General features: G+C 33.0%; 3 protein-coding genes and 1 long non-coding RNA gene across 4 annotated transcripts; 1 reads left to right on the forward strand and 3 right to left on the reverse strand.

Moving 5' to 3' along the window:
- Window positions 1-1,690: 1,690 nt before the first annotated feature.
- Window positions 1,691-3,299, reverse strand: LOC143599772 (uncharacterized). The gene is made up of 4 exons (XR_013147350.1): window positions 3,221-3,299; window positions 2,876-2,963; window positions 2,696-2,809; window positions 1,691-1,848 (listed from the first exon to the last, which is right to left on the reverse strand). It is a non-coding gene; the product is annotated as an uncharacterized LOC143599772 (long non-coding RNA).
- Window positions 3,300-5,629: 2,330 nt separating this feature from the next.
- On the forward strand, window positions 5,630-7,420 carry LOC143599773 (putative HVA22-like protein g). Its single transcript, XM_077077650.1, has 7 exons — window positions 5,630-5,729; window positions 5,919-5,999; window positions 6,093-6,191; window positions 6,284-6,340; window positions 6,432-6,495; window positions 6,599-6,814; window positions 7,084-7,420. Exons 2-7 carry the CDS (start codon window positions 5,968-5,970, stop codon window positions 7,315-7,317), a joined length of 702 nt encoding a protein of 233 aa, XP_076933765.1. The 5' UTR covers window positions 5,630-5,729; window positions 5,919-5,967; the 3' UTR covers window positions 7,318-7,420.
- A 7,837-nt stretch (window positions 7,421-15,257) lies between these two features.
- LOC143599775 (uncharacterized) lies at window positions 15,258-16,247 on the reverse strand. The gene is made up of 4 exons (XM_077077652.1): window positions 15,876-16,247; window positions 15,710-15,769; window positions 15,432-15,593; window positions 15,258-15,320 (listed from the first exon to the last, which is right to left on the reverse strand). The coding sequence occupies exons 1-4, from the start codon at window positions 16,245-16,247 to the stop codon at window positions 15,288-15,290; spliced, it is 627 nt and encodes a 208-aa protein (XP_076933767.1). The 3' UTR covers window positions 15,258-15,287.
- A 112-nt stretch (window positions 16,248-16,359) lies between these two features.
- Window positions 16,360-18,217, reverse strand: LOC143599776 (uncharacterized). The gene is made up of 5 exons (XM_077077653.1): window positions 18,092-18,217; window positions 17,094-17,165; window positions 16,936-17,043; window positions 16,777-16,836; window positions 16,360-16,666 (listed from the first exon to the last, which is right to left on the reverse strand). The coding sequence occupies exons 1-5, from the start codon at window positions 18,215-18,217 to the stop codon at window positions 16,460-16,462; spliced, it is 573 nt and encodes a 190-aa protein (XP_076933768.1). The 3' UTR covers window positions 16,360-16,459.
- Between the last annotated feature and the right edge of the window lie 1,226 nt (window positions 18,218-19,443).

Here is a 19,443-nt window from a genome sequence, read left to right on the forward strand (position 1 = left end):
CATTTCTATAATGTTTCTTTAAGCGCAATTAAATAAAGCAAAACTTAAATTAGTAGTTGAAAAAACGAGAGAATGCACAGTAAGTCCGATATAAATGTTTCGTCAATGAGTGCTACTGTGCTAACTTTCATATGTTTGTTCTTTTGTTTATTATTTAGTACAAAACTAAGTGAATAATCACTTACTCTTATCTTAATTTTTGTCAACAGAAATGGTGTAAAAGGTGCGCATTAAGCACTCTTTGACTTATTTTTATTTTTTGTATTCACACATTTGTCTAGTTTGGGTAGAACATACACCGGTTCAACCCATTATTAAGTAAGATAGTCAAACTTGTCTTGACCCGAACAAAAATAACTAATAGATGCATGTTTCTGAATAGACGTGTTTTGAGCAGAAGAAAAGAAAAGAAGAGACAGCTTCAGAAGGCATCAATGATTAAAGGGTGCTAGCAGTTTGTTTTAAAAATTAAACTAACAATAAGAAACATTGCATAATGTTCAAGTCAGTATACAACCCAGAACCACAAACAAATGTTGTTACCTTTTCATAAAAATCAATAAAAAAACAATTTTTTTTAAAACCAATTATAATCGGTTAATATCCCTAAAAATAATTTCAATAAATAATTTATGATGATTATAAACAAACACTCACCTCCAGTCGCACACACGCTCTCTTGATTGACTGTCATTGTAATAATTATAGTCTTCTGTTAACAACTGCATACATATAAAATGAGAAACAAATGGTAGTTAGATATTTGCTTTTTTGTTTGATTTTAAACCAAAATCAAATTGGTTATCCGGTTTTAAAAATCCAAACTCGATTCCAACCAAATAACAATAATGATTATTTAAGTTCAGTCATTTGACACAATCTAATTTAAAAACAAATAATGATTAAAAGTAAACATACGTACATGTTACATGGTCTAAACTAACAAAATCTAACATAACCGATTTAAACCTAGTTTCCACTTCCGTTTGAAACTACCTGAACTCGGGTTGGTTTCGGTTTCAATCGAGAAAAAATCTTAATTATACAAAGGTTGCATATGTGCATCTATGACTTTCAATCTACAGACCTTTTTCAATCTACAGACCTTTTATGGTAACTTTCTTGATAATTTTAGCACACATTTAACATACTTGTTTGCTATTTATATTCACTTTCTCAATAATATTTTTTATAATATGTACACAAGTTGTTTTTACTTTCTCAATTTATTTTTTATCTTCAGTTTCTTGATACATTTAGCATGCATTTGATACTTGAGCTCGGATCGATTAAAAGATCGAAACAAGGCGAGCTTTTTCGAGCTCAAGTCGTACCTGAGCCTCCAATAAATCTCGTTTAGTTATCGGGCCCGAGCTCGAACCATGTATGGGAAACTCGTTTATCATTTTTGTACTTCTAGGTACTAATTTTGCATGACGACCAAGCTCTAGCCGAGCGTAGGCTCATTTATGGTTTTCTCAAAATATATAAACAGGTTAAATACATATATAAATTAGTTAATATATATATATATATATATATATATATATATATATATATATAACAAACAAGCATGCCCGAGCCAAGATCAAGCTTGGAAAAAAAACTAACAATTCGAGCTCGAGCTTGAACCCTCGTAAGTTAAAACGAGCCGAGCTCGGGCTTGGATTGGCTCGTTTACACCCCTATGCTTGAGCAAATGCTTCATTTTCCGTAACAAAAGCAGTAAGTTATTAATTGTATTTTAAGAGACTTATCTTCTTTATCCAATAAACGTGTCATATGAAGCTGAAGGACCTCCATTTTAGCATATAAAAGTGTCTTATGTACACAAGCCTGTCTAGCAAACTGCATAGATCAAAGAACAAGTAAACTCTTATGTAAATCTAATAGCAACTTCCACATAATAAGAATCTAAAAGAAGCTACTAAATCCTTAAAGACAAGGTTTGTTGGTTGTAAGTTACCAAGCCATTTGTTTTCATTACATGTTGCTTCCTATACACAAGTCCATTCACCTTTAACATATATTAGCATAATTTGTTTTAGTGAACTAAAAAAAACAAATAATTATCTGCTAGAGCTTGAAAAAACAACCCACGAGTGGAGCTTGAGCTTTGGAAATATGGCTTGAAATGACGTGTGCTCGAACCCTTGTAAGTTAAAACGATAAATTGAATCATAAAAATGGAAGGTGGAATACCCTTGCCCCGTGCATTTTTCCAACACCCCATTCTAATCCGAACACGGTTTGACCGTTTAAAGTCATTGATCTATGGCCCAAACAACAGTTTATATTTTTTTTTAAAAAAATGACCAAAACTCATTTTTGCTTATAATACATTTTGATCCGAACCAAATGTGAGACCTTTTTTTAAACGGCCCGTACTCATTTTGCTTATAGCCTATTTTAACACAAACCAAAATGTATTCTTTTTTTTATGGCCCGAACTGAGTAATCATCAAAACAAACATCTATCTCGAAACTAAAACAGTGGCTGAAAACAAACCAATGTAAACTTCATGGATAGTCACCGAATAATTCACCAGAGGTATTTTCATCACCACTTTTGTAGGGCCTGCTGGAATCGAACAAATCGAAAAATCTTATTTAGAATCTTCAAAATGGCAAAAATTACTAAGAAAACATACTTTCAAATATAAAATATTAAATTCATTAGAAAGATGTGAATTACCCTTACGGACCGGATTTGCCTCAAAGTTGACTCAAGTTGGCGCTTGAGTTGCCCAGTTCTTTCAGCTTCGGCAGACACACATCTTCCCCAAAAGTTGCATGTGTTTCGAACATTCTGGAACCAACACATACCAATCTTTTAGCATAGTTTTATATGTTTAATATATAAATAAATACATACCCAAAAGTTGTACATACTCTTATTTAGCTTTCTGCAACATGTACTCGTTGTAGCTGCTTTGTTATGCGATAAACTCTCGTTGAGCATGCTGTAATATAAAGATTCAATTAAAAAAAACACAAGTATATCAATTTTCTGCCATAAATAAAACATCAGTGATCAACGAAGTTCGGATCCCTATAAATCCCCAGTCGAAATCAACTTCAGTCGTATATTGGTCTCCAGTAGAATATATTGAAAAAGTCCCCGAAGATCAAGAATGTTCCTAAACAAAAAACTACGGTTAAAATCGGTCCTAATCACCATCAATCGACCAAAAAAATGATTCAGTTGTAACATACAAACCTAGGAAAGAGTTATGGCAGCCTTGAGGAGGAAAATTGAAGCTTGCAGTCGGTAGAAAGGGTTAGGGCACCTTGATTATTATAACAAGGTTCAATTGACTGCAATAACACATATATAATCTAACTGACTATCATAAAATCTTACGTGTCGCTTTCAGATTGTTTCCCCTATTCTCTAGGGCCACCAGATTGCATGATTTCTAAATGGAGCATTCTCATGCATTTGACCTGAATTTGCGGGTATGGGTCTCACCAAACCCGGATGGTCTTTAATGGGTTATAACATCTCAATAATTTGTGAAACTCTTTCATAATCAAACAATAATTTTTGTGGGCCATGGGTCTCACCAAACCCGGATAACCCTTAAACGGGTTATAACGTCTCATTTTATTATAAAATAACCCCTTAATAATCAAAGGTGTAATCTCCACTGGTTATGGGTACATATACATGTGTTCATGTTTGTTCATTTAAAAAAATCAACATGCTCGTGTTCGCTATATATGTTTGTTTGTTAAAAATCTAAAAAACTACACATCTCAATTGAAAAAACTCAAATGCTAAAAAATATAATAACAAAGTAATATACATGTATTAAATTAAAACAAAACTACGTTAAAAATAAAATAAATTATCATAAAATAGCAAAACGATTAAAAACAAAAATGTGAATAAACCCCTGTAACACGGGAGGATCAAATTAGTACATATATATATTATTACTTGTTAGTATTAGTTATAATATATTATGATAAATGATTTATTTACTAAAATCCATAAAGGCATAAACAATATGTGATAACTTTAAATATTTATTCAGATATCTCATAAGTTAAACATGATCATTTCTTCAACTAAACGTTCGAGAAATAATAAATCAACTGAAATATTTAACTAGTTTTTGGTTAACGAACACATAAAATATTTACCCTCACTAGTTTTTGTCCCAACTTCCAAACCTGACCATTATCATCCCTATTTGGTGTTGTATACCCTTCTTCACTTCTAGAGCCATCAGCCATGAGAGAGCTCTACAATTTCCATTTTTATTGTCTTTAGGATTATTGAAAAGTAAAATTAGTGTAAAACAGATATTAAGTCAAGTTAAGTCTATGATATAAAAACAATAAGTCGGTCTATTTAGTTTAGAATATTAATTTCCAAGGCATGTCCAAAGACTTGGCTAGTATTCTATAGTCAGGATTCCATGGATTCTTCCATTTGTATTGAGGTTGACCTTTTGAGATTAGTTTGACTTTTGACTATTGAGGCAGCCGTATGCATCAATGCATGCGTAACAAGTAACAACTCCATATAAGGAAACTTCCACCTAATTAAAAAAAGTCTAGAACTATAATCTATCAGATATAAAATTATATGTTTTGTATTTAAATTTTCTAGAAACAAAAATGTTACCATGAAGAAATATGAAATTTCAAAAATAAAAATATTTAGACAATTTGTTTGAAGTTGGCAATATGTATGTACATCAATTCACCTATCCGTCTTAACCCAGAGACTACCTTTAAAATAAAACTTATCATAAGGTGAGAAAACATTATGATCTTCTTTAGGGATATGCTTGCCTAGTACATCCCGGTTATATACTTGAGATGGAGATGATAGGATGAGTTACTCTATTAGTGATCTAAATGGCCTTAAAAAAAGGTAATATGTAGCTATTTTTTTAGTTAAATGACAAAAATAATACTATGAAGTGTAAAAGAAAAAGAAAAAGAAAGATGCATCTGTTAATAGTTATTTGTAATCAATTATTTTAGTTGCTTATATATATTTCGAAGTTTAAAAAAGATATAGGCTTAACCTTTTTTCGTGTTCAATAAGTTTTTATAACCAGAGAACTACGAACACTATATATAGTGATGACCAAATACAACAATCTTAATCACGTAACTGTTAAAACTGTATAAGCATTGTCCAATTAAAATATACGTGTTAACGAAGTAACAGCCCACGACATACATATATGCAAATACACGTGTTTACATAACAACCCACTACAAAATTTTGCAACATTAAAACACACCCTCTTTTAAGATAGAATTTGATGGTTGTTTGTTGAAATTGATCACGTCTCCATAATATTAATCTTGCAACGAGAAAAAACTAAAAGAGTGAGAGAAAATTATCATTACATATTAAAACACGTACACGAAATGCATGGTTCCTGTAACTTTCACAACACGTATTAAATAATATTTTCCATCTTTGATTAAAGATTACTAAAAGCTCCAAGTTAATAACTTAAAAAAGAAGGAAAAAGTCGTGGGTGGCAAGTAAACCCGGCCTGTTTCCAAACACCTGCCTTCCATCCCTTGTACGTTTTACCCAGTCCAAATATTCCAGCCAATGTTTTCAAATACTCAAATTCAATATATATATATATATATATATATATAAACATTCATAGACACAATCATAATTCATTCATCTCTCAAAATTCAAGTTTCCAGAGTTCAATTTCGCGATTTCATCGATTTCTACTAAGGTAAGCTTTATCCTGGTTTATATGTAAAATCAATTGGGATTAACAATTTGAATTGCTTAATCTGAATTCACTAGATTTAATCTGATCAAATCCTATATTATTTATAAACTGTTGATCATAATTTTTTTATGATTATGATGAAAGTCAACGGCTATTCATGTTATTAATTTCCCTTTATCCATTTTACAGATACATAATTTTGGCGGCAAATATTTGTTTGATCAAAGATAATTAGAAGATGTTGGGAGACTTGATCACAAGTAGTCTTATGTAAGTTTTCTTTAAATCGGGCGCGTTTGGTTAATTGGTTACAAATTGTTGGATCTATAGTTTTCAATATCTGGTGTTTGGTTACGGGTGCAGGTTAGTTCTTGGATACGCGATTCCAGCTTTAGAATGTTTTAAAGCCATAGAGACACAAGGAGTAAGAAATGAAGAATTAAGATTTTGGTGTCAATATTGGTATCCACCTTGTTCCCTCACATTCAATAAATTTAATAATAATGTTTTTTTTAAAAGAAAATCGATTTTGATAGCGGATTCTTGTTTAACAGGGTGCTTGTTGCAATACTCACGGTGTTTGAAAGAGTCGGTGATATGTTCATTTCGTGGTACGCGTCAAAACTGGTTCATTTAGTTTCAAATTATTTATAAAATTCTTGATTGGAATTCATGAGCTTAAAAGGTGGAATCTTTTAACAGGATACCAATGTATGGAGAGTTAAAGCTGGCCTTGATTATCTACTTATGGTATCCTAGCACTAGGGTAATGGATTTGAAATGAAACATGACCAATGTCCAATAATATATGTTGTGTCTTTGCATATGTTGTTTGGTTGCTAAAAATGGGAACTTATGGATGCTTGCAGGGTACAGGGTTTGTGTATGAAACAATGTTGAGGCCGTTTATGGTAAGACATGAAACGGATATCGAAACGAGGTTAAAGCAGTTTAGAGACCGAGCATGGGACGTGGCGATTTACTATTGGCAGAATTCGACCGAATTAGGCCAAACAAAGATTTTTGAAATTTTTCAATATCTACTTTCTTCTAAACCATCAACCACAAAACCAACACCATCACAGGTATCAATTATCAAATGTTAATATTACCAAAAACATTTGCCCCAATAGTGTACACCTATCTATCTGTCACATTATACAGCAAAATAGTCACACAGGCCGTATGATTTGCCCATCATAATGATCGATCATACGACCCAAATGGCACCATTTTCTTCATGTCATACTCACAGTATGACATGTTAGTGGTGTCTGAATAACGTATAAGTGGTGTTTGTTTAGTCGTTTTCCAATTCAAAACTAAACAATGTGAATTAATGATTCTTGTGCAGGGTTTAAAAAATAAAGAACACCCTGGAGACGGGCGGCCCCCACCACCTCCAGTGAGTCCAACTCCAGCCATGTTCGGTTTAGAACCGAACGAGGGAAGATGGGCACCAACCGCACCACCAGCGCCCACCGGCCACCATCGTCATCATGGACATGCCGCAGAAAACAGATACGGCGTTAATCCGGCTCAACATGAACCAACTTGGCTAAGATTTAGACGGTCCATGGGACTTTAAATCATCAAAACTATTATTAGTGCAGATTGTAGTTTGTAAAGAATTAGAAAAAACAAAACAAAAACAAAGAGTGTGAATTGTAATCCAATATTCGAATTCCTTTATTGATTCAATTGCTTTTGTTTCTACAAATTGGTGACAAATCAACCCGAGTATTACAATATTATCATTACCTCTTTGTTTGTTATAATCTGGAGCTTGTAGTTTCATTTTGACTAGACAGTAGAAAAAAATTGCATATTGTTACAAACCGGATGACCGCATCAGATAACCGGTTCCAAAGGCGATGAAACACGGTAGACCCACCGGCACCAGGAGACGTAGACATCGGCCTGAGGTACGCCCATGCAGCTTGTTTCACAAGCCGGTTTCTTATCGAAATCTCATAACCCAAATTAGCGGCAAAAGAGGGGAGTTTCGGGGACTGGATGGCGGTCGAGGGGATGATGTCGCGGAGAGAGGTGTAAGAAGCTGGTTTCAGAGAAACCAGCTCGTAAGACGATGATGAAGATGACGACGACGATGATGTATTGGTATTGGTGGTGTTACTAGTGTATGAGTACGAGGAAAAAGTGTGGGGATATTTGGTGTGCAGTATTAAAGTGGAGGGGATATCGATGGATTTTCGCCGTCGAATGATGGGGATTGACGGTGTGACAGTGTCGTCAGTGGTGACGGCGGCGACGACAGTAGCGGCCATAGGTGTGTGAGGGGAATGTATATTGTGGAATTTAGTGTTATTAAGACAGCAGTGGCAAAATTGGTTTTGATGTGTAGTCCAATATACTTACACAATTGGTCAATTTCACGTTACGTGATTTAATATTTTAATGCATCCTCTTTTTAAAAGGTTATTATTTAATTATAAAACTAAGATTAATGAGTTAATTTGTTAAAAATACCCGTGATTTATGTTACTATTAAAATTGGTTAATGAGTTTATGGATTAAATTAAGTAGAAAAGGAAAGTGACATTAAACAATGGTGTGGTGGAAATTGGAATCTAGTTGGGTGGTGGGAGACTGTTCTCAGTTTAAATATATAAAACATAAAATATAAATGTATATTTTTTAGGTAGTGGGGTATCAAATGTTTCAATTTGAATATTTGATAATATTATATCTCCACGATTTTAGGATTATTATATTTTTTTTATAACGTTGTGACTGTTTAGTGTAATAAAACTTTTGGTGGATGGATGTCAAATTTCCAATTACTCAAGACAACCAGCTGTTGATAATGAAAGTAATGTCATAAAGATAAAAGTTAAAGAGAAGTTAGTTTTTATACTTTAAAGAAATGCAGCCTTAAAGGCCTTTTAAAGTTACAATCATATGATTAAATCATTTTGATTTATTGAAAAGTATCAGTTAAAGTGATATCATTTAATAGTATGAACATTCTTGAAGTCCAGTAAAAAGTTAGATTAAACAAGTCACGTTACTCAAATGATACTAAGGGAAACATTTATGTTTTGTGGTAACAATGCTTGAAGAAACATCGGATTGATAGGGGCCGTTGTTGGAGAAATCAATTGAATTTTATAACACTCTTATAAAATCATAAACACGGAAAGAAAATTTGAAGACGTCGATGGGTTAAAACTCTTGGACTTATTGGTGAGAACTAGAAGCAAGGATTTTATGGAAGAATATTTAAATGGAATATTTGTGATGATGACTTTTGAAATTGGAAAGAACAGAAGGTTTTCTTTTAACTCAAATTCTCAACTCTCTTTCTCTTCTTCTTATTATTATTATAAAAACAAACTCAAGTATTTATAAACCTAACAATCATAATTGGACTAAAACTAGAAAACTACTAAAAGATAAACCTAAACTTTCAAATAAATAAAAAACTTAAATAATAATATATTTGAGATCTCCTCTTTATCCTACCCTTGAGATCCACCTAGCCACCCTCGGTTTTATATTTAATGAATCGGGATTAAATATATCAGCCGTGTGTATGTTTGAGTAAACAGTGTTAGTTGCTTCAGCAAAGTTTTGACAATGGTGATCTATGTCTCCATATTTGCTTTACGTTTTGGGTTTGAGCCAAAATGGGATTCGGCCTATTAAGCATAATCCAAGTCTCCGAGTATCCAACTATCCAAGTGAATATCACACCAAACCTCCACACACTATATAAACATGCTAACTAACATAAGTCAAGTATTATAACATGTGGATGTGGTTATGGATACAACACTAACTTGATTGGAGGGTGACCCGTGAGGCTTGGGCCTCGGAACCCCTCATAAGTGTTTTATCACGTGTCAAACTATGGGCAAGACTTGAGAAAAGTTAGATCCAGTTCGAAATCGAGACCTTGAGAATTGTTAGATCCTATTTGTTCGGTTTTGAGACCTACTTGAGAAATATTAGAGCCCAATTTGGCTTCAAGACCAAGCTGCTAACTCTGACAATTGTTGTAGAAGTAACTCATATTGTTTGAAGCTTACTATACTTTTATAACGTCCAAATGAATATTAAAAGCTACAAAGTTGAAGATTTAAAGATTACTAACATATTTTAATTTAACCGAATTCATAAATTGAAAATAAGAATTTCAAGTTATAAAACATCTTAAAGATGAGAAGTGTATTTTTATGAACACATCCGAAGTTGGATCCTTGAAATATGGTTGAATCTAAATTGAATACGAAGGTGTTAAGTACATGACTACATATTCATGGTGAAATTCACTTGGGCACTTTTGAAATGATTAATTAGGTTCACGATAAAATTCATTTGGGCAGTTTTGAATTAACTAACTTATAACGTCCCTAAGATTTTGCATTTATGTAAACTAACTTTATAACTGCATTTGCACTTACCAATCTTATAACAGATTACACTTACCTTACGAAAGCTCACACAGAAACATTGTATTTAACTACAATCAAACAATTAAAATAAACACAATTGCCTGTATGACGGTTAGCGTCATATAAAAAACTCATCTAGACTATTTGGATATCATTAGAGGTGTCACGGTCCAGTTTCGACAGATTTTAAATCAAACCCTAAGCGAAATCGAACCATCATAAACTAGAGTCAAACAATACTAATGATGATTTGGCTCCGGTTTGGTTTAATGGTTTAGGGTTATTCGACATTTAGAAATATGCAAAATTGTAAAATAGAAAACTATCAAACGTTAAATACAAGACATCAACAAAATAGAAATATTGGATTTTAATAATCCCTATTAAATGGTATTGACCGATAATAATTCCTATTCGTTTTATCGTCACTGGCGGTCCTAAATTAAAAAAAGTTGGCCCCCAATGATCCCCCTTTAAAAATGACTTAACGACGTTATAGTTTTTTCTGAATTTCAAACCAATGTTTTAGAGCTTTTAATCGTTAGGAGGATACGAGTCGATTGGTGTAAAATTGGTATTAAAATCCAATTTTGCTAATAATAATAATAATATAAGGTGGGTTATTAGGTGTTTTTATATAATAATAATAATAATCATCCTAAAGGAAATGGAAATGTATATATATATGTGGGTTATCAGGTGTTTTTATATATCATATCATTCATATTCATATAACCCCAATTCACAATCGATCGAATAATAATAAATAATAATCGCATTCAGAAATCATCTCCATCGCTGCGCTTTCAGTCTTTGTGTTTCGATCCAATCCAATCCAATAGAGTCTTTGTGTTTCGATTCAATCCAATCCAATCCAATAGAATCATCGAAGAACATGGCTCAACTCAAAATGGCCTCTGCTTCTGCTGCTTTGTACTTCTTTTTCTTTGATTTGATTACTTCTTTTTCTTGCTTATTGTTACAGGAATTGATCATCAAGATTTATGCTGCAAAGATCATCTTCTTCACCACTACTTTATGCACTGCAAATATGGAGGTAAATCATCATCATCTTTATTGTTATTATTATTATTATTATTATTATTATTATTTCTTTCCAAGAAAGAAAGTTTTTTTTATTAAAAACAAGAACTAGAACTGGCATGTTTCATTATAGTAATAATAATAATTAAGATTTTCCCTCCAATACTTGCTTTACCAACTCACAGTCACAAAGACTGAGACTTGCAATAACTAGTTTTTTAAGATCCATGGGCATTTTAGTCATATTGTTAGAATTTAACATACAAGCTAACAGAAGTTAATACTAATACCCATACTCGTTACAAAACTAAACCCAAACTTGTTACTTTAAAACGTTAGTACCCAAATATGTGTTACTTTATTCAAACCCATACATGTAATTGTATTTATTAAATAATACACTTATATATATACACTTTCAAAAGTTGATATGCATCATAGTTTTACATTATGAAGGGTCTTTTGTGCCACAAGATATTTGCAAATGGTCACGGATGCAAACCTATGCCTTGTTTCATTCTCGCCCACCACCGCTCATCTGAACCACAACCACTAACATCTGAGTTATAATAAATCAACTTTGTATTTGATCTACTTTATTAATAATTACGGAATTTATTGTGTGATATACTATTTACATTGTGCAGTTACCACCGTGCACTTTACACGTGCGAGGCCTATCATGAGTTTTGATTACGCATCAACAAGGTGCAGTTATATGTTGTTGGAGGCGTGGGTGGATCGAAGTTTTGGCAAAGTGGAACTACAAAACTACCACCAGGACGCTAAGTCTGTACCGATGTCTCCCAGACAAAAAAATGTCTTCTTTAATGTCATGACTTTAAAACCAATATTCTTCGATGTCTTGTTTTGTAATCTATTAATGCCATAACTGCCAGCTTTAAAAATAATGTCAAACGGGCCAATAAGGATCAAATGTATCTTAAAGCATAATATTATTTGAAAATGCATGACACTAATAAATTACACGACGAGACATCGAAAAATACACAGGATAATAATAATAATAATAATAATAATAATAATAATAATAATAATAATATTATTATTGTGGGTTATTAGGTGTTTTTATATAATAATTAAATAATAATAATAATAATAATCCAAGAGGAAATGTATATATATATAAGGTGGGTTATTATATTATCATATCATATTATCATTCATATTCATATAACCCTAATTCACAATCGATCGCTCGAATAATAATAATCGCATTCAGAAATCTCCATCGCTGCGCTTTCAGTCTTTGTGTTTCGATTCAATCCAATCCAATAGAATCATCGAAGAACATGGCTCAACTCAAAATTGCTTCTACTTCTGCTGCTTTGTATTTCTTTTTCTTTGATTTGATTACTTCTTTTTCTTGCTTATTGTTGCAGGAACGTTGCGCCTGTGAGTCGACACGAATTCGGTTGGTTTCGGTTACGTTCGTTACGAAGTTGAAAATTTACAATAAAAAAACATAGTAAACTTTAACTTCACAATTTACAACTCACCATGCACTACAAAGTTATATAAATGAACTGACAATAAATAAATGAGGCGAACTCGAGCTTTATAAATAGAGCTCGGCTTGTTTACACGATAGGAGAACGGTTATAACAAAAAGAAGGGCTCATTAAACAAAAGCATAACTATGCAGTCGATATCGCCGATATATCACCGATATATCAGTGATATATCGGTTATCGGTCTATTGGCGATATATTAAGCTTCAGAGCTTGAACGAGCTCAGCTTGCTGTAAGTTAAACAAGTCGGGCTCGAGCCGATTACACCCCTTAATGATAAGAAGTGGGAAAATGAATATAGCTTGTTTGAAAATGCTTCTCGGTCTTCTCATTTCCTGTCTCGAATTTCTTCTTTGTGTATTCGCTTTGCATCGTCATCTCTTCTGTTCCTTTGTCAGAATCCCGATCAACAGACCTCGATCCATCTTGTGATCAGTGTATGCAGGTGGTTGGTGGAGCCACCACATCAGTATGCCAACAATATAATTTTGCATAGCTGTCAGTCAATGAGCATACATACAATAAGAGTGTTTATTATACCGGATCTTGTTAAGATAAACAAACTGAATACTTACTTCATGAACTAAATAAATAAGTCATACAAATCGTTTTGAAAAAATAAACGTGGCTGGTTTCGTCCTGCCATGGACTCATCAGGAGAGCGGCAACGGCTCTCGACCAGTGGTGCGTTCGATGTGAAAACACATCTAGGCACCTACACTCTACAAATCACTGTGATCGTCCCGTCCCCAATGAAATCCGTACTAGCCAAGCTTTCAAGCACAAACAAGCATCTAACAAGTATGAATGGTTTATTTTTATTGTTATTGTTATGGTTATGGTTATGGTTATTGTTATTGGGTATTGGGTATTGTTTATTGTTTATTGTTAATTTTGTTATTTTGTTATTTGTTATTGTTATTGCTATTATTATAATACTTAGGGGGAAGGATCATTAGAGAGCCCCCCCTTCGTGAGAGAACTCCATCTGACCATTGCTAAACCCTAAAAGCTAGACCCCAAACGCTAAACCTTAAACCCTAAACCCTAAAAACTAAAAACTAAACCCTAAATCCTAGAAAAAGATCTACACTTAAAACCAATGGTTAGATAGAGTTCTCTCACAAAGGAGGAGTTCTCTCATGATGCTTCCCCTAAAGTAATATTTAGTGTGTTATTTATTTAAAATAAAAACCAACAAAACATCGGTATGCAATGTTGTTTGGCTATAAGACAGACAGACTCGTAACAGTTTCTGGGTAGGTATGGATCATACAATGTGAGCCCCAAAAAGGGAACATGTAGAGATCTGGCCACCTGCAAAAAAAAAAAAAAACAAAGAAAATTATTAGTTGACCAAGATAAGAAGAAGAAAGAAGACTTAGAAAACTGGTATCAGAAATCCCACTCCCTTTTTTAGCCGATTTACTAGAAAATTGTCACCTGAAGTTCATTAGTGTTACAATACAATTTATAATAATACTATGCAAAAACGTCTTTTTTGGTCAATTTAATTATTTATTTGGTACCACCTTATGATGACATATTGCATCTGCATTACTCTGTTCTGAAGTTTATGCCAAAACATTATGATCGCAATGAAAAAAAGGCATTGCTAAAATTTTAAAAGATTGAAGATTTTAAGTAAATGCAAAACTCACGACTTCATTTTCAGAGTTTTTACTGCAGCTTTAAACCTCACGCGCTGGCTCGAGCTCCGTTATATGACTCACTTGAGCACAAACAGATCCATATGCCAAACAAATATATATAAACAAATAAATAATCTTTAACCTAAAGTTACCTGATTTAATGTTTCATAATACTTGATATTGCTGATTCCCACCTGATTCTCATACAAAATCAACATATTTGCATTTGTTGAGACAAATTTTAGATAGCCAGTGACTTACAATGTAGGAAGACTCCTCTTGTCTTTGTTTCACTCTACCACACCAAAGTTAGAACTACAATCACAGAAAACCCGATTAAGAGGGTCCACGGGCTTGAAACCCGTAGACACTCCGATGCACAAGTCACAATGTATATGTATATGTAAATATCATGTATTGAGAAACGTGAACAAAAACCTGATCCTAAGAAAACATATAAAAAAAAAGGTAAATGATCTTATTAAAGTTACCTAATATTTTAATGTTTCTGTTTGTTGGCTCTGAAGCATACCTTTTTCTCTGCAACACTTCTTCCTCACTTTTCCCATCTACAAATCCAAAATAAATGAAAATTTTTATGCAGTAAGCTATTACAACAACTAACATACAAAACATGCCTCGTTACTTAACTTTTTAGGAGTCTTACAGCAAGCATACCGCTTGGTGTCAGCCCTCACCATCTTTTAAATTGAAATCAACCTCAACTCTCCAATAATCACAAGAACCAACATTTCGTATGCAACACAAAAACAAGGTACACAATTACTCTTCTCATACAACACAAGGGTACTAAATAAAAAGAAATGTTGAAAAGTGTAAGAAAAATACCTGAGCATATGTAATCCCCACACACATACATTAGCAGGTGGCGTGACAAGAAATATGAAACATCAAAACTTCCATGGTGCTTTAACTTTAGCAACCTAAAAGAAAATAACAAACAAGGTATTAAACAAACAACAACAGGATTATGATAATTATTATACGACATAACAGAACAGAGCATTAGTAATAATATTAACGAGAATTCTTACACAAGGTTTTTTTGGTTTAGTTTCAGTAGTTTTTACAGGGCCTTGTTTTGGTTGCTTTGTCACAGATGCAGCAGGACCAAATCTTTTCACACCTTTTGTCGGATTCCTAGAATCATCGATCCGCTTTTGAGTTCGGGATGATCCAGTGACCACCCATGAAGGCTGTATGGCATAATGAAACCACATCAGCACGTATGTTAACAAATATCATGCAGATTGATATATAAATTGAGGAAAAAAAACATTTATACATATTATGAATAAAAAGTCATTATCACCTTTCGAGCAGTAGCCACCAGCTTTACATCTTCTCTTTTATCACTTTTAAGTTTGGCAACCTAAAAGAGAACATAACAAACATGATATTAAACAAACAACAAGCAGGATAATGCTAATAATATTAACATTAATAGTAATAATAATATTAATAATGAGAATACTTACAAAATCTTTTTTTAGTTTAGTTTCAGGTTTTACTTTTGGTTGCTTTGGCACGGATGTAATAGTTTTCACAGCTTTTGTAGGATTCTCAAAATAATCCATCTGCCTTTTAGTTTGGGATGATCCATATAATAATAAGGAAGGTTTTGTTGTTGATGTCTTGGAATCATGATGTTGAAATGAAGCGTTTGCAGCCTCAACAGAAGCAGATTCTGATGATGGTGCAGGCTTCAACAATCCGGATTCTGATTCTTGTTCAGTGACCACCCAAGAAGAAGGCTGTATGGAATAACGAAAACGCATCAGTATGCACATTCCAGATTCTTTTTCTTCTTCAGTGACCACCAATGAAGGCTGTATGTAATGAAACCGCATAAGCATGTCAACAAATAAATATCACGCAGACTGGAAAAAGAAAAAAAAAACCTTTTTTTTTATAAAAATGATAAAACAAAGTCATTAATTTACCTTCCGAGCGGTATCCAGCAGCTCTAAAGCTTCACCTTTATCACTTGTAAGCTTAGCAACCTAAAATAGAGAGAAACATATTTAAACAAACAACAAGGATGATGCTAATTATTTTATCTCTATATCACAAAACAGAACAGAACATTAATAATATTAATAATGAGCATTCTTACAGCAGAATCATGTTTTCTAGTGGCATATGCAGGAGTGGATCTTTTTCGGGTAGCCGGAATAGAATCAAACTCTTTTTGTAGAGCGTCTAGGCGGTGGGATGCCCTCTCAAGAAACTTTTGATGATCATTATGAATCCGATGTTGTTTAGCAACCTAAAAGAACATAACAAACAGTAGTATTATATCACATAACAAAGCATATGTTATTATTATTATTATTATTACAACATGAATCTAGATAATAAAAATATTTATTCGTTTACCTTTCGAGCATTATCCAACAGCTTTAAAAGTGTGCTGTTATCACTTGTAAGTTTAGCAACCTAAAATAGAGAAAAGAACATATAACAAACAGGAAATTAAACTAACAACAAGGATGATGCACAAAACAGAACGCTAATAATATTAAAGAGAACTCTTACAACAAGGTCTTGTTTTTTTGTGGCATATGCAGTAGGAGTGGATCTTTCTCGGGTAGCGGGAGTAGTGCCATAATCCTTTTGTAGAGCATCTTGGCGGCGGGATGCCTCCTCAAATAATAATAATAATAATAATAATAATAATAATAATAAAGATTTACCTCCATATTTGCAGTGCATAAAGTAGTGGTGAAGAAGATGATCTTTGCAGCATAAATCTTGATGATCAATTCCTGTAACAATAAGCAAGAAAAAGAAGTAATCAAATCAAAGAAAAAGAAGTACAAAGCAGCAGAAGCAGAGGCCATTTTGAGTTGAGCCATGTTCTTCGATGATTCTATTGGATTGGATTGGATTGAATCGAAACACAAAGACTCTATTGGATTGGATTGGATCGAAACACAAAGACTGAAAGCGCAGCGATGGAGATGATTTCTGAATGCGATTATTATTTATTATTATTCGATCGATTGTGAATTGGGGTTATATGAATATGAATGATATGATATATAAAAACACCTGATAACCCACATATATATATACATTTCCATTTCCTTTAGGATGATGATTATTATTATTATTATTATTATTATTATTATTATATAAAAACACCTAATAACCCACCTTATATTATTATTATTATTATTATTAGCAAAATTGGATTTTAATACCAATTTTACACCAATCGACTCGTATCCTCCTAACGATTAAAAGCTCTAAAACATTGGTTTGAAATTCAGAAAAAACTATAACGTCGTTAAGTCATTTTTAACGGGGGACCATTGGGGGCCAACATTTTTTAATTTGAGACCGCCAGTGGCGATAAAATGAATATGAATTATTATCGGTCAATACCATTTAAAAGGAATTATTAAAATCCTATATTCCTTCTTATTATTATTATTATTGTTATTATTATTATTATTATTATTATACTATGCATTTTTTTTAATGTCTCATTGTGTAATCTATTAGGGGGTGTTTGTTTTTTCTTCAAACATCTTCAAGGGAGCTTATGTCTGCAGGCGCGCAGACGTCACCCTTGAAGACTGTTTGTTTTTTTTTTTAAACAGATCTGAACACATCTTATTTCCTCTTCAAAAATAAGACATGATCTCATTCTTATAACATCTTCACAAAACCCTACTCCCTCATATACGCACACAACATCAGACGGCGCTCCTCCTCCTCCTCCATTATTCCATATCTGTTCAATCACCATGACTCCACGAGAGTGATGAGACACCGTCTTTGACCACCTCCGGTCCCCGCTCTCCACGACCATAGTCTGTCCCCATCTCCGGGATCCAGCCGCCGACACACACAACATGAAAACACATAAGTTACTATGTTCTTGTTTGTGGTAGATCTATCCTTAGAAAAGGGTGAAGTCCATAGATAGAACTTAAAAGTTTCTCAGCCACTCATCATCACTCAACTCGAGATCAACAGACAAAGAAACAACAGAAACAACATAATAATATATTACTACGTTCTTGTTTGTTAATTACATCTGTTAGATTGGTTCATTACAGATTTATTAGATTGAACATTTTTTATAAGATTTCAGATATCCGGTTTACTATCCGAACGGATATCCGAAATTTTGGATACACGAACTTCGGATATCCGAAATTTCTGATTCGGATTCGGATTCGGATAGTGAAATCCACTATCCGAAAGGTTCGGATATCCGACTATGAACACCTCTAGTACGTGCCATCATAACTACAATAAAAACATAATAATAGATATTCAATGTTTTACTGCTCAAATAAACACATAATTAAGATAGTTTTCCTCAATTTCCAATTCAAAAACATAGTAACACCGTTAACTCACTACCTAGCTGTAGCTGCCTAGTGTTGTTAGCTTTAATTAAAGCAGATTCAACATTATCACCACATTTAGATTTTCACCATGCTCTTAGTTTTGCACGACAATATATAGGCATGAAATACTTCAATGCGTGGAAGTTGTAATTCAAAATAATGTACTTTGAGTTTATTTCACTATTTGTGTTTTTAAACTTGGTTTTATTATTATATTTTCTATGTAACTTGAATAAATGACTTCTATCTTGTGAGATAAGTTTGACAGTTACATATTTTCAGTTTATGCAGACAGTATCAGCTTATAAAAACAAACAGTCTTATATTTTCAGCTTGCAGATCTTCATACCACATCTTCAGTTGCAGACATGAAAACAGATGAAATCAGCTTGCAGACAGTTTATGTCTGCAAAAACAAACAGCACCTTAGTGTCATGTCTTTTCAAATAATATTATGTTTTAAGATACATGTGATCCTTATTGACCCGTTTACAAGACAATTAACGGATTGTCAGTGACATTGATTGTTTATGTGGAAATCACATTGACTTTAAAAGAAACTATTTCCATACACTAATGAAAGTTATTGATTGATGTGATGGAAAAAGGTTTAGATGTATTCGTGTGGGTTTCTTACTTCGTAAGATTGAATATCATGCTAATTATATGTTTTATCATT

Source organism: Bidens hawaiensis, unplaced genomic scaffold (assembly GCF_021521415.1).
Source record: "Bidens hawaiensis isolate Kalapana, Puna unplaced genomic scaffold, B.hawaiensis_p1.1 tig00052764_1, whole genome shotgun sequence".
Lineage (NCBI taxonomy): Eukaryota > Viridiplantae > Streptophyta > Magnoliopsida > Asterales > Asteraceae > Bidens > Bidens hawaiensis.